Raw genomic sequence first — 24,696 nt, forward strand, 5'->3', positions numbered from 1 at the left:
CGGGGTGGTCAGGCAATTCAGTTACCCCTTACCATTCCCCTCGCAGATTAACATTTGATCAGTGCAGGGAGGAAATGGCTCCTTTGTTGGATGGAGACTGTCCACATTGAACAACAATATTCCGGTAGTATAGGGAGTTCAAGAAAGTGAATTTTAAACTTAAAGATGACCTTCGTTTTGGACGACACTCACAAACAGTGATCGAGGAAAACTTCGAGTTGTGAAGAAAATTCTCCTGCAGAATAGGCGACTGACATACCGACAGACAAAGGACACTCTCCATTCTCAGCTGTTCGAACGGCCCTGCATGATCGTTTCAATGTGAAGAAGCTTTACGTTCACTTTTTCAAAAGCAAAAACCACATCACGTGGAATAATAATAATAATAATAATAATAATAATAATAATAATAATAATAATACTTACTTGCTTTTAAGGAACCCGGAGGTTCATTGCCGCCCTCACATAAGTCCGCCATTGGTCCCTATCCAGAGCAAAATTAATCCATTCTCTATCATCATATCCCACCTCCCTCAAATCCATTTTAATATTATCTTCCCATCTACGTCTCGGCCTCCCTAAAGGTCTTTTTCCCTCCGACCTCCCAACTAACACTCTATATGCATTTCTGGATTCGCCCATACGTGCTACATGCTCTGCCCATCTCAAACGTCTGGATTTAATGTTCCTAATTATGTCAGGTGAAGAATACAATGCGTGCAGTTCTGTGTTGTGTAACTTTCTCCATTCTCCTGTAACTTCATCCCTCTTAGCCCCAAATATTTTCCTAAGAATCTTATTCTCAAACACCCGTAGTCTCTGTTCCTCTCTCAAAGTGAGAGTCCAAGTTTCACAACCATGCAGAAAAACCGGTAATATAACTGTTTTATAAATTCTAAGTTTCAGATTTTTCGACAGCAGACTGGATGATAAAAGTTTCTCAACCGAATAATAACAGGTATTTCCCATATTTATTCTGTGTTTAATTTCCTCCCGAGTATCATTTATATTTGTTACTGTTGCTTCCAGATATTTGAACTTCTCCACCTCTTCAAATGATAAATTTCCAATTTTTATATTTCCATTTCGTACAATAATAAAAATAAAAATAATAATAATAATAATAATAATAATAATAATAATAATCCGAGGCATGACAGCCCATGAAGAACCATTACCAACTAGCCGGCTGCTGGCCTCACGTCCACATGCCGAAGCAGACGTGGACAATAAATTTATCCAACTAGAATGGAGGTATCGTACGGTTAGCACGATGATCCACCCAGCCGTTATATATATGTTTTTATTTTACGACGCTGTATCAACATCTCAGGTCATTTAGCGTCTGAATGAAATGAAGGTGATAATGCCGGTGAAATGAGTCCGGGATCCAGCACCGAAAGTTACCGAGCATTTGCTCGTATTGGGTTGAGGGAAAACCCCGGAAAAAATCTCAACCAGGTAACTTGCCCCGACCGGGATCGAACCCGGGCCACCTGGTTTCGCGGCCAGACGCGTTGACCGTTACTCCACAGGTGTGGACCAGCTGTTATAGCTGGATTTCGTAACCGGATTTCGCTACCTATCGTAGTTTCCCAAGTGCATCAAGATGCTGGGTGGACACCGATCCCATACACTGGCCGAAATGTCATGAGAAAATTTGTTCCCCCATACTCGAACCAGAACGCATTCCGTAACGCGAGTCCTAGGCAAGATGCCTTAGACCAAGACGCCAAGGCGCAAGACACATCACGTGGAATGGTGCCGGGGGGGGGGGGGGGGGAGAAAAAAAAACGGGATTCTCGGAACGTAAAGACTATCATCACCAGACAGCGGATTTTCGATCCCGATATTGAAAGTTAGATGTACCCTACATCAATTTCAGGGACGCCACTGAACTCATTGCTACGCTCCATCCGTAGCCAAGCGACGTGACGTCTCGACACTGTGTAGGGACCGAAAATCCGCTATTTGATCATCACAAGTGACGAGACGTAGCTTTATCATTATGAGGTTCCAATCAAGGCTCAGAATTGATTTAGAGTATTTAAGGATGAGAGTGCACAAGTGACTATGAGGAAGTACAGGTTAGTGAAGAATTGGTTGATTGAAGTGTTCAAGTTCTGCACTGTGTAGCAATTTGCACTCCAAACACAACGCACGATGACTGCTAAGTGATAAAGTGTGCTTTCCTCAGGTCATCTAGGGGCGCAATAATCTCCTCCCAAGGTCACGGCTCACTTCGCTAATACACCACGAGAATACACCTGTCACAGAGCTAATGCTACATCATAATTTCTTGCAAATTGCTGATTGTGCTTAATCATCCTCCATACAGACCTGACTTTGCACATGTGACTTTGGAATTTTTCCAGATGTGAAGAGGAAGCTCAAGGACAAGCGTTTTAGAGAGGAGCTCCTAGTAACATGGGATGAGGAGTGTGCTGAAGTACCAGAAGAGGAATTGCAGAGTTCAGCGACTTGTTTAGACGAAAGGGGAAGTGTATTATTGTGTATTGTGTAAATTATTTTTAAGAAGTGTGTAAAGCAGGCAAACTCTTATAGTAAACAGAGTAGTGCGTATATGAATACCCGTGTTACAGCAACTGTAGCGGGAGAAGCTAAGCGCTCTGAGAGCGGCTGTTTCCCAGGCCTGGTGTAAAGTATAGTGGCATTGCAAAACTTTCCTAGTGTCCCTTGTACAGGGACATCATTTTATTTTTACTTGCATTTTTATTGTACTCGCATTTCTGAATGTACTTCACTCTCACCCCTTCACTAATGTCCTTGCTCCCGTCAGACACACAAACTTACGGCCGCTGTTGCATTCGAAGGCTTCAAGCAGTGAAGTAAACACTGCAGTGTATAGTGTGTTTCATAAATATGATTGCGTTTTCTATATTAATAATATCGTACTAAAAAATTATATTCAAGAAACGATAAATTCAATTTCAGATAATATGCTTCAAGATGTTTTTAATAATATGCGTACTGAATTGAAGCCTGCATTGTAATGAACGGCAACCATTTTCAGCAGCTTGTTTAAAAATTCGGATTAGCTTTTTTTTAATTGAGGTGGCTAGAAGCAAAGGAATGCTAGTGACATTTGTAATAACATGAGTTAAGTGCATCCAGTGTAAGCAAAAGTATCTAAAATTTTAGTGGCAAAAAGGGATATTTTAATCGCATCACACATTGAAATTTAAAGAAAAATTTCACCGATTTTACGAAAGCTTAAATATTTAAACCCCATTTTCTCAAAAGTAACTTAAGTGCACTTACAGCCCTTTACTTACGACCCCCTCAATTTAAATGCAGTCTATATTGTATGCTAATATCAATAATTAATATACTAAATAAAGTAGACATTACATAACGAACATAGCCGCCTGAAAAATTGAGTTTTTGAAAAAAAAATGTTACTACTCTACTGTATTTTGATAAATTCCGTACAAGTGATGATCAAACTGAAAATCGTAATATCGTATTTCCCTACAACATAAATGGATACACTACTTTTCTCTCCTCCTATACCTAGTAAAATGATTTGTTTACATATTGCAGTAGTAACATCAAACTCCTGTAATGGAAGAGGGCAACAGTGTTTCCGAGTATAGCCAGGTTAATGTTAAAAATGTTGGTAAAAATAAAGTGATGTCCCTGTATTATAACCAGGGGAGCGGATTTTGATCCTCTATAAGTTAGTATTGGAACACAGTATAGTTCAAGACCAGTAAACATTTCCTCAAATTCAAGTAGACTCCTCATTGTCACCGAGTACTTCGTTATGGTCTGATGAACATTGACTCCAAAATCTATTCACTAATCCTTTGACAATGAATGAAACAAAACGAGAATTACAGTACCCTCCCCGCAGGTAACAAAATCTGTGACGCGCGGTTTGCGCAGAAAATAATTATTTTCATTTGAGAAATCATGTGTTTAGCAGAGATTCTTTGAATTCCAAAGCAGTGTAAACCAGACTTTTACTTTACATATTCTTGAACACTGATAATAGTGTATACACAGCGTCATTTTTAACTTTTAGGTCATCGAAACCCTCCCCTAATTATAACATAATATGTTTGTTGTTTTGTCATCTGGACACTGGAAGAAGGGATTTTTAAATTTTGAAGTGGAAATATTACGACTTCTCATTGTTTCAACTAGGACAATTAAGTTAGTATTGTTAAAAAATGAGAATGTTAATATTAATCCTTGTTTACATCATAAAATTATTACAAGTGAACAGGTGAAATACTTAGGCATTACAAAGGACCAAAGAAGATATTATTATTGTTATTATTATTATTATTATTATTATTATTATTATTATTTTAGACCTCGGATTTTAGGTAAAAGCCTATTTTGTTCCTCATGATCAGGGAACGGATTTATATGGACTAAAAATATATGAAATATGTAAATATATATGTAGTTATTTTTACCAAAATATGGAATTAAATATGGATTTTTACCAAAATATGGAATTAAATATGGACTTAAAATTATAAAAAAATGACTATGTACGTTAAATATTGGTACATTTTAATCAAACTAAACAAAAAATATAATGGACGTACCTTATCTTCCAATGTAGTTTCAACAAAACACAATTTTTATTGTCTGTTACCATAACAATAGGTTACAAACATTTCTTTCAAGTGCTGAAAAGTGAATCTTCTTCTATTGTCTCTGAGGATAGATTTATACTGACTAAAAGAGCGTTCGACGTCACAAGAAGTAACTGGTACATAATTCAATTTCACAATGTCTGCTGGGGATAAGTCCAAGTTAATCTTCACTGTTGATTCACCACTCATCACAGCAACAACCTTTTGTAGTTCTTCATATCCAGGGTTTTTTGAAAGTACAGTGTCCACCTTAGCTCTTACTGCATCTGCAACTTTACCTCTACCACGATTCAGTTGTTCCACAGTACTATTTATAATTTCAAAACTTTCAGATAGTGAAAGGTGCCTATTTTGGAGACTTTTGAGCGTTTTTATGATGCATGAAAATGTATGCTGAATGTGAGCTAAGTCATTCTTCACACTTATGTCACAGGTAACTGTTTTCGCAGTATCAATTGAGACTGCATCTTCAGAGTCCAATGCAAGGAGAACATTGTTAATAGAGTCTATATGTTCGGCATAATATTCAACTGCTTCTAGCCATGTACCCCATCTAGTTAAAATTGGCTTTGGTGGCAATGGAATTTCAGGGTACATTTCTTTCAACACGTTAACTCTACTGGGAGCTTTGAGAAATACTTTTTTCACTGATGAAATCAACAAATCTACTTTAGGGAAATTGTCTCTGACCACTTCTGCCACACGATGAAATGCATGCGCCACACAAGTAAAATGAGTCAATTTAGGATATACAACAGATAATGCTTGTCCAGCTTTGACCATATAAGGGGCAGCATCGCTAATAAAGAATAACACATTATCGTACATAATACCCTTTGGCCACAGGATACCCATAGCTTCGTTGAACAGTTTAACTATAGTTTTGTTATTGCACTTTTCTAGAACATCACAATGTAAAAGAATTCGTTCAGAATATTGTTCACTTAACAAACCGATAACTACATTACCAACAAGTCTACCTTCTTTGTCGGGAGTCTCATCAATGGAAACCCAAATTGAACTATCTTTAATTTCATCTCTTATCTTCTGTATTGTCTCATCGTAGATGGATGGAGCATACGTCTTCCTAAGTGTTGACTCATCCGGGATTGTATGTTGAGTATATTTTTCAAGGAATTCCCTGAAGATCTTATTCTTTAGTTTGTAGAGAGGAATATCAGCAGAGATGAGAGAACGGCACAGGTCGATGTTAAACTCAGATCTTACATTCGATGTTGTTGGTTGTGTTAAAAACAATTGTCTCTGCTTGGAATTTAGTTGTTTGTTGGCCTAATGTTTACTAGTTGTAATGTGTTGTTGCACCAGGAACTTTTGTGTAGATGATACTGCACACTGACACAAATTACAAAATAATATTTTATTGTCAGTTGATAAACCATCTTCTTTAAATTCTGAAATGTAACTTGTTAGTTTTGATTTTAAATTGACTGAATGACGTACTTTTGGCATATTTACCGTCTTTATAGTATGATTTACAAAACTGAACCTATGTGTACTCTGACTGGCATTTAACTGTTGAGCTGCACAACTGAAGTCTGTTAAAAATTTTAAATTAAATTAATACAGTTTTGTAACTTACTTTCCCATTGTTGATAGGACTGCTAATTTTCAAATAACTCTGATGTTAAAGGGATTACTGAACATGTGTTTAAATCTCTATTGTTGAAATGTATTTTTAAAAGTTAATGGAATTTTGTTTTGTTTTATTGTTAAACCTAATATAATATGGACTGTTTTATATGAAATATGGAAAATATATGGAAATTAACGAAAATATGTACTAAACTCTAAAATATGGAAAAATATGGAAAATAAAAGTAGGATTTTTCAACCCTACACATTGTGAAACATAAAGATAATGCAAAATATAAATTATATTAGCTTTATAAGTAAATATGTATTTACATATAAATCCTTTCCCTGCTCATGATATATACAAAAGAAAAGTTGTATATATACGAATTATGGAAATATATGTTCGAAAATGGTGGTTCTATACAAACTAAAAATACCTAATTTCACGTTAGAAACTTTTTTACCTAACTTTGCATTTTCCAATTTCTACAGTTGGTAATATGGAAACGCTATGTAATTCTGTATGCCAGTCGTGCCTTGACAACAATCGCACCATAGTCCGTCTCCTCTATTCATTACAGTGTGAGATTTCAGAGCGAAGACATTGTATTTAGTGGAAAGTAAAACAAGAATGTGCTGTTCCCTTGCATCTAATACCAACATTTAAATATGTTCTGGTGTCATCAGTTGATGTGGAACACTCATTTTCGGCATATAAGATGGTGTTATCTGAGAAGCGATGCAGTTTCTCAATGGAAAACTAGAAAAGGTGTTAGTTGTTTACTCTGGCTCTAATTATGGACATGTACAATGAAACAAGGTCAAATGTTTCGGCTAATTTGTAATGGGAAATGAAAAAAAAAAAAAAAAAGTCATTTTTTTCACCTATTTTTGTAATTTTAGAACCTATTTTGATTTGTGATAGAACTTATTTAGGTTATTATTATTATTATTATTATTATTATTATTATTATTATACTTAAAATATATGGAAATAAATGACATTTTAACATGTACACAGAATAAGAAAAAAAGAAAATTAATTCAGAATCATCCAAATGATGACGTTGCGTCTCAAGAAGAAGAAGAATAATTCTATGGTGATAAAGGCTAACGTCATAGTTGGCACTGTGATCTACAGTTTCGGCTCGTTGGTTGGTCCTTGAGAAGGATGCTGAGGTCAATGACCAAGAATCAAGGATTATGTACCCGTCGGAGAACAGAAGGACCAGGAATTTCACGCGTCCACGCTGATAATGATTATGATGATGTTAATATAAATAAGGAGTTACAGACATCTAAATTATCTGTGTCTAGCGACGCATCGTAGATGGCCATGGACAAATGTGCGGTTCTCATAGCGACGGATGATTTCATTCTATAAAATACAGCAATGGTGACGTCAGAGAGTGTTAAAGTATTACTGCCTTAAGCAGAAGAAACGAAATACTCAGCGGGTTAGGTTATGGATAGGAGGCCGACAGCTCAGCGCTACTATCCTGTAAATTTATTGCCAAATAAAAGCCCTGAACTTCCAGCGGACAGCATAGTGGAATTTTCCATCTCCCTCACTACAAATACGGTACGTAATACATTGTCTAGAAGCGATTTAAAAGGTGATACAAAAATGTACATAACTGAACAGTTATACCCTACATCAGAATGGTTTAAGACTTGCACAATGTTAAGCGTAGTAAGAGGTTGCATTGTGCGAATAAAAAGATATTTTCCAAGTTCCAAGACATGGAAGGATACCCAAACAGGATGTGCTTTTAAAATGGGTACATTTTTCGTGATCATAAAAGCCAGGGGCGGCTCGTCCATAACAGCTGCGGAGCTGCAGCACTCCCTGCTTTGACAGGAAAATAAAAATAATATTTATTTTAATTTTTAGAAGAATTGTTACAGCTTTTATTGGTAAATTGCTTTATATTTCATCTGGCCGGGAATATGTACTATTATCTTATGCATAATCTTTTTGCGCGTCGACTGTATTGGAATTGACACTGCATTCAAAGTCGTCCTGGGATCTGCAGGGTGGTCAGCTCATAGAGAGTGTGTCTTGCATGGTCAGAGGGTAGAGAGGTGAAGGGAAGCAGAGGGAAACTGCCGCTGTTTAAAACCCATATCTCGCTGCAGTGGCTTGCAGAACCAGGCCACAAGGGATCTTTCCTCTCCTCCCACACCGCTATTGTAATGCTGCGTCAAATGGATTCTCTATTCCCTTGAAACTTAATGACAAAATTTTTATTTTCTTTTCACATACTTATTGTTGTAGAATCTTATCGAGTTAATATAACGAAATTAATATTCTCTTTTGCCGTATAATTACGTATATATCCAGCCTCCAGCAGAACCTAATATTTGCCTTAACTCAAAATGATTGCACGAGTAGAATTCTTTTGATATAGCACGTAAAATACGAAAGAGACTTCTTTTCCAGTTTTAGAAAATTGTTGACCATCAGTATTTCTGAGTGTTGCTTTGGTGTGACGTCTTAATACCGTAACTTAACCAGTGCAAATTTGCAAGCATGAGTGTGTGTGAATTACAGAATATTAATTTTATTTTTCTCAACTTTCCCTTGCGGAGAATATTGATGTAATGAAGTGAAATTAAAGGGTCGTCCGTTATCCTACTTAAATCTTACTTAAGCTTCATCCAGCCGAAATAGTGCATATACAGTATGTAAGGAAGTATAACAATGAAATTTACGCTAAGCATTTGTGATTACGTGGAAGTGAACAAAAAAAAATCTGTATTTTGTTTTCCTTGCCTCCTCTTCGGTGGTGATGCTGCATGGACTGGGAGTGGTGTGACAGATTTAGGACATTTGCCCCTAAAAAGCAAAATGCACGAATCTTCGCAGTCTCACCTGAAAAATGTTGTTTCATTGGCTATGTTACGCAACTCATACTGCTGTGCAATTAAGTGAAACGAACAGAACAAACATTTTCAAACATAATCAAGAAGTGAGAAAAAATCGTGAAATTATTTAAAAAAAAAATATTGATTGTATCAAATTTTGTGGCCAATATGAACTTCCCCTTAGGGGACATGATGAAAAAACGATTCGAAGAACCCTGATGTGTTTCGTGGGTTGCTACATTTCGTGAGTAATCTAAACGAGCCTCTCAAATATCATTTGGAACATGCCACTGTTTAAGGTTATTCTAAGACAATTCAGAATGAACTGGTAGATTGTAAGTTGAGTGTCTGCCGATCTGAAATTCAGACTGAAATCGATGGTATTAATTTTTCTTAGGGATTAGCAAATGGTCCCACAGACATCTCCACACTAAGTCAGGAAGTTTTGGTTTTTCGATAGACTATGTAGTGCATTTATTTTTGTCCTATACTTATTAGTAATGGTATCAAGAAGTGAAATTTGTATGTACCGAAATCTACTGCAGGTCTCCCAATCCACAAGTTCACGAGCCGCCACTGATAAAAACTATTTTGTTATCATTTAGTAGCAGTACTGTGCGTTCTATTCGAACGACTGCAAATTGCAATGACAGGAAGTCCGACTGGCGTTGAATGCTCCCGGTTTTTGAAAAATGTCGTCACAGGAAATGTCCGTTGATTTACCGAAAAATATGCAATGCTTCATCAAATTGTATAGTACTGAAGATGAATTCACAATTTCATATTCATCAGTTGTATTCTTATTCCACAATACGAAAAAAATAATTTGTTGGTAATACAGAATTATCTGTTATGGTTACCGTTGGTTATTAATGGAGAAACATTCGCTCCGGCTCCGAGAATCGAACCCGAGTCCTCGGTTCTGCTCACCGAGCGCTCTAGCCATTGAGCTACGCCGAGGCTCAATCCACAGCATAGGATCGAATCTTTTTCCTTCGGTATTTTCCCTCTGTGGCCTTACTCCACGTTCGACTTATATGTTGACTCTTTTATTAGTCAACTGTCATCACTGATTTCCTTTCGGGAGGTCCCAGATTCGATCCCTGATGCCGAACAATCTTGTCAGGGTATTTTCCGTGCTTTTCCTCGACTGAATATAATTAATTTTCAGTTAAATAAAGGAGACACAGCGATATGACTAATAACTAAAGCGACTATAAAAATACAGATGAACATGCATTTCGCTTAAACTTTCACAATCTAGTTGCGACAGATTATGCATTTATATTTCCTGTAACGTTTACTTTTTAGCGACAGAGTACAAAGCGTTATGTTTCATGAAAGTAGTATGGAGTTACTGCTGCAGTTCTAGGTAACGCAATTATAATACAGTTGCAATATTTACCTATTTGATCTTGGACCCGTTACCCATTTCCCCGATCTCACAGCAACGCTAATGTGCTTAACTGCCCCAGACATTTCTGAGAATGAATCGTATTAGGCCTACAGTGTGTTCCGTAAATGTAAATATTTTTGAAGTGTAACACATAAATTAAAATAGGAGTGATATTCCCTATTATTATTTTCACGGGAATTATTTATTTACGCGACAATTGTGCAACGAAATGTAACAATACAAGTTGTTTCTATCGCTACATGAAGAGACAGTCTACGTTATAATCTTACGACGTTCTTATTTAATAAACACCTTGTACAAGCCAGACGTTGTACTATATAGAGATAAGAGTAGAAAGAGCCATGCAATGCAGTTTTCCCTTCCTATCCATATCAGCTTTGTGAGGTGTTGATATGATTAAAAATCCGTGATAGCCAATATTCAAACATCGTGATGTCTAAGTTTACAAGTATATGTGATTCCAATAACGATATGTTGCATAAAACTGTTTATCTGTACAACACCAGAACTTAAAGAAAGCGAAGTTCTCATGTGTGTGTATGTGCGTGCGTGTATTTGATTTTAAAATGTGGGTTTACTTCTTATTCTATCACTAATAATATGCACAATTTTCTTCTTTGTAAGTATTTTGTGAAATAGTTTCAAGCAAACTGCAGAATCGCGGCAATCTCTTTTACATAATTTTGATATAATGGTATTTTAAGAGTCAAGCGCCAAGCGAGGTAGAAAAAACTTCTAAATATGATTGCTCATTACAACGAGAAAATTATTTCAAGATTAAACATGACAAACATTACTGAAACAACAATTCAACGATGCAATAAATTGACGAGTATACTCATCGGAATGAATTCTGGCAAGGATCACTAGTGAACAAATATGACGGAAAATAAAAGCTCAACAGTTCGATGATATTATATTTTTACTTACCGGTACATTTTGTATAGTAGATATTGATTGACTGAATATCGGTTAATTCAAATAACTATATATTTCCACTGAAATTCCAATTTAACTCTTAGCTGTACGTCCATTACAGTGGCCAGCTAATATTATGGTCATGACGTGATATAATATGTTATAAATTGTATGTTATATATAAAATACGTTGATATTTTTTTCATTTTATATAACATTAAGGGCATGGCACTTGATTAAAACAACTTTTTTATTTGTAATTTTTTTAAGGAGCAAAATCATTTCAACTGCAGTCAACTGAAACCCCGTCAGCTTCCATGAGTACCATTACACCAATTGTTTTACATGGGCCCTCCCCATCCTTTATCACAGGCTCAATTGACTGCAGTAACCGGGACGCGAATCTGTGATCTTAGGCACGATATGCCGGCCGGACATATTTTGTGCCCCTTAAACCGCCAGGCCAAGGTCGGAAGGCTCAACTTGGCAACACTGTGTCGTTTGCTGTTGTCAGTCATACTGCTGTCATACTTCGCTAACAAAACCGAAGCGTTTTAATGTTAATATCAGGAGAAAACCGTTAAAAAGTTAATCATACGTCGTACAAGGCGCCAGTATAATACATTACGGATTATGGATAGATATATAGCTATATTTTCAACAAAGTAAAGTAATCCTCTTATATATTTTTAAAATCTTGAATAATGTCATGAACTTGTAAAAATTTCTGTGGTTAAGTACTCTTTGTCCCTTGTGGCAGCTCACGAATGGTGAGAAGATATATAAATTTAAAAACAAGGATTTGTAAGGGGTATGTCGTGTCTTCATTATTTTTGTCATTATTTCCCACATGCTACAATTTTATATTATTTATAAAAATATTTACATTAAGTACAAAACTCAAATAAGTACAATTCATAGGCGTGAATATTAAAACATTTTGTTACATTGTACTTTATTTAGGTCATAGGTCTACGTTGGTTGTCAGCCAGATTTAATGAATCTATCCAGGTAGGCTAGACCACTTTTTTCAAACTTCAAAAATATTACTTTATAAAAAGATACTGTAGATATCTTAAAAGGAATCATGTCTTTATTATTAGATATTTTTATCTCATTTCGAACATCTATACAGCAGTTTTATATTGTTTATTAAAACAATCCATTACATTACATGCAATACTCAACACATACTGTACAATTCCTAGGCCTAAATGTCTAGGCCAGGGCTGTACACTATATTAAGTATGTTTTATCTTATTTAGCCCTTCATTAGTCACATCTTTTTTTAAATGTCTGCAATGTTCTCTTATCATACACTAGTTTACTGGCAGCTATGACATCATTCCTTGCCTTTGAATATTATTAACTACGTTCATAATGACTGAAAGTGTTTTATCACCAAGTTTAACTTATTTCATCGCACATGGGCATACATCGTTTACAAAGCCAAGACTGTTTTTGAAAGTAACTTCAACAACTTCTTTTGATTTCCATATTCTACATAGTTTTCTTCATTAACACTGTTTGAAATCGATGTATTTACAATGCAGTAGGCAATTGCTGCAATGTAAATTACAAAATCTGAAGGAAGAGTAAAGTCCTCGATTCAAAGTATAAATATAAATACTTGATTATTGATTTCTATTCCTACCAAGTAATCAATACAAAGTGAGCAATGTAACTTTGAGGATACCTTGAAAGAGGCATAAGCTGATACGTTCAGAAGGCTGGATGTATGAGCTTCAAAGCTAAACGTATCAGGGTCTTGGATAACTTTTAAAAAATGGAACTACCGGTACATCTACCATTTAGTTTCTTTCTGGTTCAATATTGTCTGCTGTTTCAATGTTTCCGAGGACCATTTTAGAAATCTATACTTGGCTGATTTAATGCCAAAACTTGAAAAGAAAAACTCAGCATAAATTGTAAATGCTCTTCAATACGCGAAAGCAAGGCTTAAATCGCATAGGCATCACGCGCTCGTAAGAAGACTGATGTCTGATGCGCATGTTGCCAAGTTTCCGCCTTCCGACCTTCTACTAGAGTCGACCGTGGCTCGGCTAACGAACCCAACACGAATTTACGCAGGTATACGAACCCCTTGTTAAGAGTTAGGCATTTACGTGCAATAGTGGTATAAGGCTTCCGGCTTCTAAGGGTTAAATCTATATTAAAAATTCACATTTCATTCAAATTGTCGAAGCTTACATTTGGATAGCCAGGATTTCATTGATTTTCAGAAGATGAATAGAAAGGTAATAAATACAAAAAGAAATAGCAGGCGGCAGAGTAGAAGATACAAGACGAGAAAGCTGAAGAGTAAGAGAAAATAAAACTTTTACAAACTTGTCCTGCGTTCTAAGTTTACAAATAAAAGAGGTCACAATTCTTGTATGCGTTGAAACTTAATTTTATAATCGACAGGGTTTAGATTAAACACTTATCGGTCACATACGTAATAATAGTAGAGCCTTCAGATTCTGAGGCAGTAGTTAGTATCCCGTTATATTGATATATAATTGATTTACGAGTATTCATTCTAAATTTTATTTTAAATACACTATGTCCACACTAAAAGCATACAGAAATTACAACTTATATCGGAACTTGGATAAGGTTTATTAAATAAATTTCTTCTACATTGTATAAAGTAACTGGAAAAGTGTTTATTTCCACTAGTCCATTTCAACATGAGCACCATTTATAGCTCGACAGGCACCAAAACGATACTCAACCTCTCGCCAGATGTTCACCAACATATCAGGTGTTATAAGCTCAACTGCTTGAATGATACGCTGTCTCAAATCAATACAATTACGAACTTTTATGCTGCACACAAAATGTTTAATAATTCCCACGCAAAAAAAAAAAAAAATCCAAACAAGTTAAATCCGGAGATTTAGGCGGCCAGAAAGTTGGCCCATCCCCACCAATCTAATTTCTTGGGAAGGTTACATCCAAAAACGTTTTAACATTTAGATGGAAGTGTGGTGGAGCACCATCCTGCTGAAATGTTAAACCTGGCGGAAATTGCAAAGTTCTCCAGCTTATTAAGGTATGTGATTTACGTGGGCTTCTAGCAAATGATTCGCGCACCTGATTCACAGTCATTTCGGCCACATGCTTTTTAGAATGTTTCCCTGTCTTTGAAATCAAGCTTCCATTATCTCGCAGAGTTCTATCCCACTCATAAATGGATTTGCGTGTAGGGGGATCCACATTCCGTATGCGCCGCTGAACACGTGTAACTGAATTCAATTCTGCAAACCAGAGTACGCATTCAACTTTTTGCTGTACCGTCCACATCTCTATTGAGAAGGAACTAGACTGATAAATGCAAATTTTCATTCATGCAACATTAACTTGAAGCGAAACATTTCACACAACAATGGTCATGCAATAATAAGTTTTAAACGAAACATTGCACACAACAATGGCCATGGGAAAAGTATGAAACGAACCTTGGAGAGTTTTTCTATTGATTGAGCTTTATCTTAAGGAATTATAATATACGGTTGTGAAATTATAAGCTATTATTTATGTATACTCTTAGTGTGGACACGGTGTAGTCTACTTACTGCTAATTTCTCATATTACAGGAGATGCACATACCTGTTGTATGGCGGCTTCCAGAGGAACTCCGCTCTTGATGAGGTCTTCCGTGAGGGTGGTCTCATTCACCAGCTGCTCTGACAACACATTCTCGTTGATGTCTGCCACTCTGGGCTTCACCAGGTACTGTTGCACTCCCACCACCTGCAACAAAGATTTTTGTGAGCTTTGCTTATTATAACGTTTACGCCTACTAATCCGAAATCATAAGAACAGTAGTGACTTTGAACAATGAAATTTAGTTTGGAATAAAACATTCATTACAATGTGTACAGCAGTACTATTATACACGAGACTCTTGCTAATTGGGCCCTCAGTAACCCGACCTCTCAATTATCCGGCCCTTTCTACTGCATTTCCTGTCACTTCTAATGTAAAAGTTTTCTGAGAAATTTGTACCAGTACCATGTGTTATACCTTATTACTTATGCACTATTCTTCTTCATACAACTCAGGAATTTGATGGAAAGCCTTTAACTTCTGAGCAAATAAAATTATGAAGGTATATTATTAGTCCGAGTTTGTTATTAATTCTTTATGCACTCTCAGCAATCCAATACTCTCGCTAATCTGCCACCCCTTTGTGCAAGGAATGGCAGGATTTGAAAGCGTCTACTGTAATTATTGTAATGACTGTTGTAGTGGTGTGGTGGATGCCATTTTCACTGTGGTTAAATGTATTATTATTATTGTTGTTGTAAAACGTGGACTCTCACGTTGAGAGAGGAACAGATATTCAGGGTATTTGAGAATAAGGTTCTTAGGAAAATATTTGGAGCTAAGAGGGATGAAGTTGCAGTAGAATGGAGAAAGTTACACAACGCAGAACTGCACGCATTGTATTCTTCACCTGATATAAATAGTAACATTAAATCCAGATGTTTGAGATGGACAGGGCATGTAGCACGTATGGGCGAATCCAGAAATGTATACAGAAGGTTAGTTGGGAAGCCGGAGGGGAAAAAAGACTTTTGGGAGGGCCGAGACGTAGATAAGAGGATAATATTAAAATGGATTTGAGGGAGGTGGGATATGATGATGGAATCATTAAAATAGGCAGGCAAAAAGGCATCATAAATAGCTAAATTGGCAGGCAAAAAGGCATTATAAATAGCTAAAATACGCATATAAAGGCAATTACAAAAACCTCGCAATAGACCCACAACCTTGCACTTTCTACAAAGATATTTCGGCAGCAAGAAAAGCTTTACGTATGTGGAATGCAAATTGAGATTTTCGACTCGATGTTGCAATTACGTTGGAAGCAAAGAAATCTTCTTCCCAGTAGCCTTGAAAAGCGTATTTTTGTGTTTGGTTGTACTGATACGTTGCGATATGAAATATTCAGCTAGCTACAACAACATCGCAATGAAAACTAAAAGAAAAATAACCGTTAAAAATAACGTTAGACCCGCACTCATTGTTGCCTTGTCAAATAAACACAAGCGATAATTAAAACGCTTACTGTTATACATTTTTCCACGGCAGCACTCATTGTTGCAAAGAGAATATGAACTGACTGAAAGACAATAATATACATTCGGTGAAGTCACTTTCATTGTAGCGGTTATAGAAATAAATTAAAATATACCTGTAGGCAATTTTTAATAATACATTAATGAATATTAGATAAATAATCAAATAAAGGCCAAAAAAGGCATTTATTTTATAAATTAGGCATTTATATTTAGAAAGGCAGAAAAGGGCAATATAAAACTGTGATGTTTCAATCACAAAGGTATAATTCGTACAGATTTACTTTCAAAATGAAGATAGATTTAACACATTTAAAAAGGCATTCTGCCAAACTTCCGGTCTCTGTATTATTATTATTATTATTATTATTATTATTATTATTATTATTACTACTATTACTATTATTATTATTATCATTATCATCATCATCATCATTATTTCTATTATAAACTTACTTTGTAACTGAGTTAGACCTTTCAAATCTTTCGTGATTTTTGAATAACCCTTATACAGTACTACAAGAAAACCTGAGCATTAATTTTCCAGTTCGCCATAAATTCCATTTGAATTTCCCGGAATTTCAATCCCTGTAAGGTTAATATGAATATGCAGTTGTACAATCAGCGCCATAGAACACGAGTATCCCAACTAAGTCTTTACACACCGCTTAACTTGAATTCAGGCCTGCAGTGAAAATCTGATTGTCCAGCACATGAAGCTGACATTGGTTTCGGGAAAATTTGTCAGCGCCTCGTGGTTTCCAAATAGCGCGACACAGCAAGACGTTGTCTTCCTAACACGAGACATGTGTGAAGGTAACCAGGAAAGTCAACAGTGAAGGCTAAACATCTTTTTCAGGTTCGCATATGAAGCATAATAGACATGTTTGAATATATCTCATTCGCACGCTTGTCATCTTCCTGTTTTTTCTCACACTGGACGAGCAGTTGTGAGATGCCAGTGCGCTCATTTATTATACATTATTTCTCGAGGTTAATGACTCCGAAGGTAAGAGACTATAAACCAGTGAAGGAACAGGCTCATGAAAGGACGGTTCCCAACAACTGGTCCATTGACCGGAGCCGCTCTCCCACTGCGATGCTTCGCGTTCTGTAAGAATGAAACGTTGAGAACGAAAGATGAACAATACTAAGTTAAACGGCATTTCTGTATAACTTTCTCACCATGCAGAGTCGATTAAACGCGTTAAACCAAAGATAAAAATCAGGCCTTCCTTGTAAGTATACACAAGAACTTACTTACTTGTGGTTCTGATATGGTTATAGTTGAGTTTCATTTTACAGTACATATTTTTACATATTCTTATAATATTACATATTTTACTTACTTACTTACAAATGGCTTTTAAGGAACCCGAAGGTTTATTGCCGCCCTCACATAAGCCCGCCAGCGGTCCCTATCCTGTGCAAGATTAATCCAGTCTCTGTCATCATACCCCACCTCCCTCAAATCCATTTTAATATTATCCTCCCATCTACCTCTCGGCCTCCCTAAAGGTCTTTTTCCCTCCGGTCTCCCAACTAACACACTATATGCATTTCTGGATTCGCCCATACGTGCTACATGCCCTGCCCACCTCAAACGTCTGGATTTAATGTTCCTAATTATGTCAGGTGAAGAATACAATGCGTGCAGTTCTGTGTTGTGCAACTTTCTCCATTCTCCTGTAACTTCATCCCGCTTAGCCCCAAATATTTTCCTAAGCACCTTAGTCTCAAACACCCTTAACCTATGTTCCTCTCTCAGAGTGAGAATCCAAGTTTCACAACCATACAGAACAACCGGTAATATAACTGTTTTATAAATTGTAACTTTCAGATTTTTGGACAGCAGACTGGATGATAAGAGCTTCTCAACCAAATAATAACACGCATGTCCCATAATTAAGTAAAACTATGTTGGCCTAACGTAAGGTTGGATATCTACAAAATACCTACATATAACACAGTATCAGTCTACAGCCTTGGAATCAGAGGAACTATATTACATAAATCTAAACAATGTCTAGTCTACGCTGATGATGATGTTCTTATTGCCCGTAATAGAGAAGCACTTGTAGAAATGTTCACAAAAATCAAAGAATATAGAAGTAAACTAGGACTTCATATAAATGAGGAGAAAACCAAATACTCGTACTTTAAAATGTCAACTGGAATCAAACAAAAAGTACAGAATTTAAAGATTAAACCGTACAGTTTTGAAGGAGTCATAAACGTTTCGTGTCTTGGAGTAAATCTAAACAGTAGAAATGATATATCAGAAGAAATAAAACAACGTGTGATGAATAGCAATAAGGCTTATTATGCTAATCTCTCACTTTTGAAGTCCTCTTTACTGTCTATACCAACTGAAATTATACTCTACAAAACTCTAATAAGGCCTATACTGACATATGGTGCGGAAACATGGACCCTTTTATCAAAAGATGTGGAATTGCTGCGAAGATTTGAAAGGAAAATCATAAGGAAAGTATATGGCCCAGTGAAAGAAGGCGAAACTTGGCTTACATTGTGTGTTATTTATACTATGAACATAACACACAATGAATAGCCATTTAGGCCTGTGAATTTGATATACTTTGACCCAGGTTATGCTTTAATGTATAAATTTTGTATGTTAATTTTAAATTTTGTTTAATTGTGCACTATGTTTGATATTCTACACACATTATTAAGGCTAGGATTTTGATGACCTATAAATCATGAAAAAATGTCCTAAAACAATGCATTTATGACCTAAAAATCTTTCAAAATGCCCTTAAAATGCCCTAAAAATTGAACTTACATAATTGGCATAGCAGGGAAAGAGGATCTGTACTATACCAAGATTTCTCGGCGTTTTAGGCTTTGACGGTAACAACTTTTGTCAGGTTTACTATGCTGCCATCTAGTTGTTACATAAGGAGTCACGTCATAATTCCCATTTGAATTGCATTAGCGATTATACTGCCATCTCGTGTTCGTTTACGGCGGACAGATGGCGATCCTGGCGGTTATTCCTTCAAAGTGCAACCGATTTTAACATAGGAAGGAGCAATCTATATGTGATCTGGGGTACTCCTTAATATTTAGACTAGTCATTAAATTAAATTCTAGTACCAACATTTAAGTTTATTTAATTTTACATAATTTTTCTAAGTAGTACACTTTAATTACTTATTTTACTCGATGTAGTTTCCATGTAGTCCACTACAAGGCCACTCTTATCCGGAACTAGCAGGTATAGAGGAGTCTATATTGAAGGGGTGCTTGGACTGATCCATTACATGGAGTGTACTACGTTAAAAGGGTAATATTTATGTAGAAAAACGATTAAAATATTATACAAAATAATAGGTATTAATGGACAAAATATATAGAGAAAATATCGAAGGAAATAAACATTATTTTACATTAATAATAGGGATTTATGGCCAAAATTAAATGAAAATGCCTAAAAAATGACAGAATAAAACAAAGGATGCTGTTATGAGTTGAAACAGGCAAAAAATGCAAAAATTCCCTAACAAAAATGTCTTAAAAGACTCAGTTTAACACATAACATAAATACTAAAGCAGCTATGTTTCTGGCTTACTAGAAAAAATATGCAATTCCATCAAAATCCTAGCCCTACTCATTATACTATTACACTATTATGATGCACTCTTTTGGACATGTGATCATATTCTTTTATATATTGATTTTAGACATTTGATATTGTGAACACTATTGTACCTGATGATGCCCCTAGGAGGGTGAAAACGTTAGTATAATAATACAACAAATGTAAATATATAAAACATTGAGCATTTGTTTTATATTTTGCGTTAAGCCATAAGATTGAAAAAAAAAATTAATATATATATATACTGATATATAGCAACATTAGTATTAGTCTTAGCTGACCATATCAAAAATGAATTGTAAATTCCCTAGTTCTTGCACTGAGGTAAAGATTTGATGACACTGAAGAACTGTTTTATAATATAGATTTATTGTATTTTATTTGGAAGCATATTATATATAGACAAAAATGTGAATTCGTAAAGGCGCTTGTTTTATAAGTAATGATGTAAACCTGCTCCAAATGGTTTAGGAACGAAGAAATTTAGCACTGAACTGTCAATTTCTTATTTTCATATTTTGCCAATCTAAATTTAATACTTTGACAAAACGTTTCACATTATACCGGTCTCTACTGATTACAATAATTTTATCTACTTCTGGAGTAAATAACAATCTTCCTTTTCAAACATAACTATCAGAATGACCCTAACAACGGATTAGCTATCAGAAATGCAAAAATTAATAGTGAGATATTGTATACATGCCACATTACAAAGTACATTGGATATTGACTGATGATCTTAATTCTCTGACATAAGCATTCCATTAAAAACAAACCGGCAGAGCAAAAAAATAACGTGATTACAATAATGACAGAAACAAAATTGTTATCTGTAACAGTATGTTGACAATGTTGTGTAGCAAACAGTAGCAGTTCGCCAATGAGATAATTATACAACCTGCATGTCATCACTGAAGCGTATTCAGATTTAATCTGAAGATTACGCCAATTACCAGCGCCATTAATAATCCCACACTTCATACGGAACTATAGTTACTTTGAAGGATTACAAAACACGTGAAATCAATTTAAGATAAAAACGACCATGACCTTCATTTTATTATTTATTGGTGTTGCACTTCGATCCGTGTGACAAGTAACAAAGAGACTATAAAAAAAAATTGAAAGAACACGCACGCAGAATATGTTCATCCATTGTGAAAGAGGAATTCGACGGGATATTTTCTAAGTCAAACCTGAAACTTTCCGAGCTTAATTCTGAAAATTAATTCCCTTGTTACGTCTATCATCATCATCATCATCATCATCATCATCATCATCATCATCATCATCATCATCGCCAACATCACTATCCTTTCAACATCGCAGTCTTCATTACTAGGCCTATTATTACAACCACTATCACCACCAATAATGTCATCGACATCATTATCATCAGCAATATTATCTATAGTAATCTCAGATCTCTAGTGACATTTATTAGGGCTATTTCGTGAATAAAATAAACATGTAAATAATATATCCCTAAAATTGGCTCACAAAATGTTAATAATTGTATATTTATGAATACTTAACCTATTCAGACATTATGAAGTCGAAATAGGTGAATAACGATTACTGCAATAAAGAAATTGGATGTTATTCAGTAACGCCAATTGAGAAAAGCGAAATACAGGTTTAACAATATTAATTACATGTACTCTTGTTATTACAACAGAAATATGTTTTCATTATCTGCTGAAATCATAATTTAATTTAAACATGTTATAGTATAATTACAAATAACCTGATTAATACATTAGTTAAATGAACAATTGTTATAAAGAAGTGTCATTTTCTTTAGATACAATGGACATGGAATTAGAAGATGAAGATGTAGATGTGGAAGTAGAATTTCGCACTTATTTAGTACAATGGATTCATGTTCATCGATTTACTTGGAATCAGTTGGCGACACTGACTAAACAAAAGAACGACCATGCGATAAATTGATAGTGATAAATCGAGCTGCAGAAATTATCGCGAAGTATGACTGTGATTGGTTGGAATTCAAAATTTCATTACACTTCATTGGCCGAAAATGGAATGACGTCATATAAACGAAATAGTCATCATAAAATCATAATTATAATCATTTTAATTTCATTTATTGTATTCCTGTAGATTTTAGATACATCAGAATGGAAACTTTAAAATTTGAAACAAGACAATATTTTGGTGACATTATGAGGTGAGGTGAGGTGAGGTGAGGTGAGGTGAGGTGAGGTGAGGTGAGGTGAGGTGAGGTGAGGTGAGGTGAGGTGAGGTGAGGTGAGGTGAGGTGAGGTGAGGTGAGGTTTCGCCATTGATTACCTGACATTTGCCTTATGGTTAGGGAAAATATCGAAGGAAAAAACCTAACCAGATACTCAGTCCAAGCGGGAATCTAACCCAAGCCCGAAGCCTTGCGGTGGCTAAGTGGTCAGACCTTCAGCCTATTACGCAGGCGGTCCAGGTTCGAGTCCCGGTCAGGTTTGGGATTTTAGTGACACGTATGGCGGACAAGGTCGCAGTTGAGGTTTTTGTCGGAGTTCTCCATCATTCCTTCAATATTTCTCCATTTCGTCATCACTCCTTAGCATTCACCGGACTCGTGGCGACGCACGAAGGGGACTGGTCTAGGGACGAGTGGGGTTGCCTGCTCGAAACCTGGGTACGCAGCAAACCTTAATGTAGACAGCCGGTGTGGGTTTGGGAATGCGTCTAGCTTGAGGCGTAGCTCATCATTTTAAAATTCCTTTTCAGAATGAAAAGTTACACTTGTTCGGATAAAAATTTCTCGACTGAAAAGGAAGCAAAAACGAACAAAATTGTATTAAACTTTTTTGTCTGAAATATCTCAAAGAATAACCCCTGAAATTATTGACACTACTTACTTATAGAAAAAATCAACAGTGCTAGAAAGAGTGTGTGAAGAGAGAATAATGATGAAATTGGTCAGAAAGGGAAAAATAAATTAGTTGTGCCAGTGACTAAGAAGAAACTGCCTATTGAAGGACGCACCGGAAGAAATGGTGAAAGGAAAAGTTCGGGGCAGAAGAAGAAATGAGATTATAGATAACATTGAGATACATGGATCATATGCAGAGACCAAGAGGAAGGCAGAAAATAGAAAAGATTGGAGAATGCTGGGTTTGCAGTGAAAGACCTGCCCTTGGGGAGAACCGTGAGTGAGTGAGTGAGTGAGTGAGTGAAAAATCTAAACTTCGAAATTTTTGCCACTTTTTTCTCAAAATACATTTCCAATGTCCCTTAAGATTTCAGTTCTTCGGCCTGTTCGATTCTTATTACTGTGATGACTAGAGACGAGAATTTCATGCACTATAAAATCCCAAAATATGCATGCATTCAGTCATTAACAAACTATGAAACATGCACGAACAGGCGAAAAATACATTAAAATATGCACTTTCATTTTTGTTTCAAATTTCTTATTTAACTTCACTTTCTTTTTGCACAGTTAACAACTAACATCATTTCTAAATTGGTTCCTGTGAGGTTTCTGCGCTTGTCAGTCAATATGTTTTTGTAGGCAGAGAATGACCTCTCTACATCGCAAGAAGTTACGGCTGCAAACTTGAATAAAACTAATCGTACTCCTTTTGATTTTGCTGAAGGGGAATCTGAATTGGTTTCTGGGTTTAATGTTAAATATAGAAGTGGTGGTTTTGCATTAATTTTTTTGACTGAGTATGCTAGTATTTTATTTATGAGAATGTTATTTTGTATTATTTTTTGGGGTAGTGATATCAATTCTATATATTTTTTTTCATTTTAGGCTTTCTTTTATTTCTTTTATATTTGTTTGAGTTCGTGGTACTATACCACGTTTTCGTTATGCCTTTTTTTTCTTTTTTCTTTCTTTCTTCACTCCTGATTTCTGAAGCTAAAATAAGGGACATAAAAATCGAGAAACTGACGTGTCCACTCAAAATAATTAAAACATGCATTTAAACTGAATATAATGTATGTTATATGGATGGTTAAGTTAAAAATTGCTTAAATATGCATTATGCATGTTTTTATCCCCAAAAAGGCCAAAACATGCAAATATGCACGGAAAAAGTACACATATTTGGAACCGGAAAGTAATGAAATGGATAAGTACTAAGTATGAGCTATGTCCTATGTTCCTATAAAAACAAGCATTTGCATGGAATTCTCGTCTCTAGTGATGATACTAAATAAGCGAAATTCTCGGACAACAATAGCCTACACATACACCTTGGGCATCTAATCAGCAAAGAAACACCAAAAAAGAAAAATTTGCTCTTCCGAGGATCCACTCTACCTATGTTCACCAAACCTGTAGCCGAAAGCGGTATAGATTTTTTGTGTGTATGTGTATGTATTTATTAACACTACAATTGGGTATACACCCGGTGGCAGTGATATATAATATGCAATAATACCATTACAATAATACAATAATTACAATAATAAATAAAATAAACCTACATTTATTTCTAACTATAAATAAATAGATGCAATAAACCTAGGACTATAAATAAAAACTATTCTATAATAACGCCTACAATAAGCAA

General features: G+C 35.6%; 1 protein-coding gene across 7 annotated transcripts in view; it reads right to left on the bottom strand.

Annotated features, from left to right (window-relative positions):
* fus (epithelial splicing regulatory protein fusilli) overlaps positions 1-24,696 on the bottom strand; it is a 544,142-nt gene that overhangs the window by 416,162 nt on the left and 103,284 nt on the right. For all 7 annotated transcript variants that reach the window (XR_011333184.1, XR_011333185.1, XM_069831352.1 and 4 more), the window contains exon 2: positions 15,049-15,192. Coding sequence is in view for 5 of the 7 variants with exons in the window: in XM_069831352.1 (XP_069687453.1) it covers positions 15,049-15,192 (144 nt within the window). In the remaining 2 variants the exon portion in view is untranslated. The remainder of the gene's footprint in view (positions 1-15,048; positions 15,193-24,696) is intronic.

The sequence above is a fragment of the Periplaneta americana genome, chromosome 7 (genome assembly GCF_040183065.1).
Source record: "Periplaneta americana isolate PAMFEO1 chromosome 7, P.americana_PAMFEO1_priV1, whole genome shotgun sequence".
Classification (NCBI taxonomy): domain Eukaryota; kingdom Metazoa; phylum Arthropoda; class Insecta; order Blattodea; family Blattidae; genus Periplaneta; species Periplaneta americana.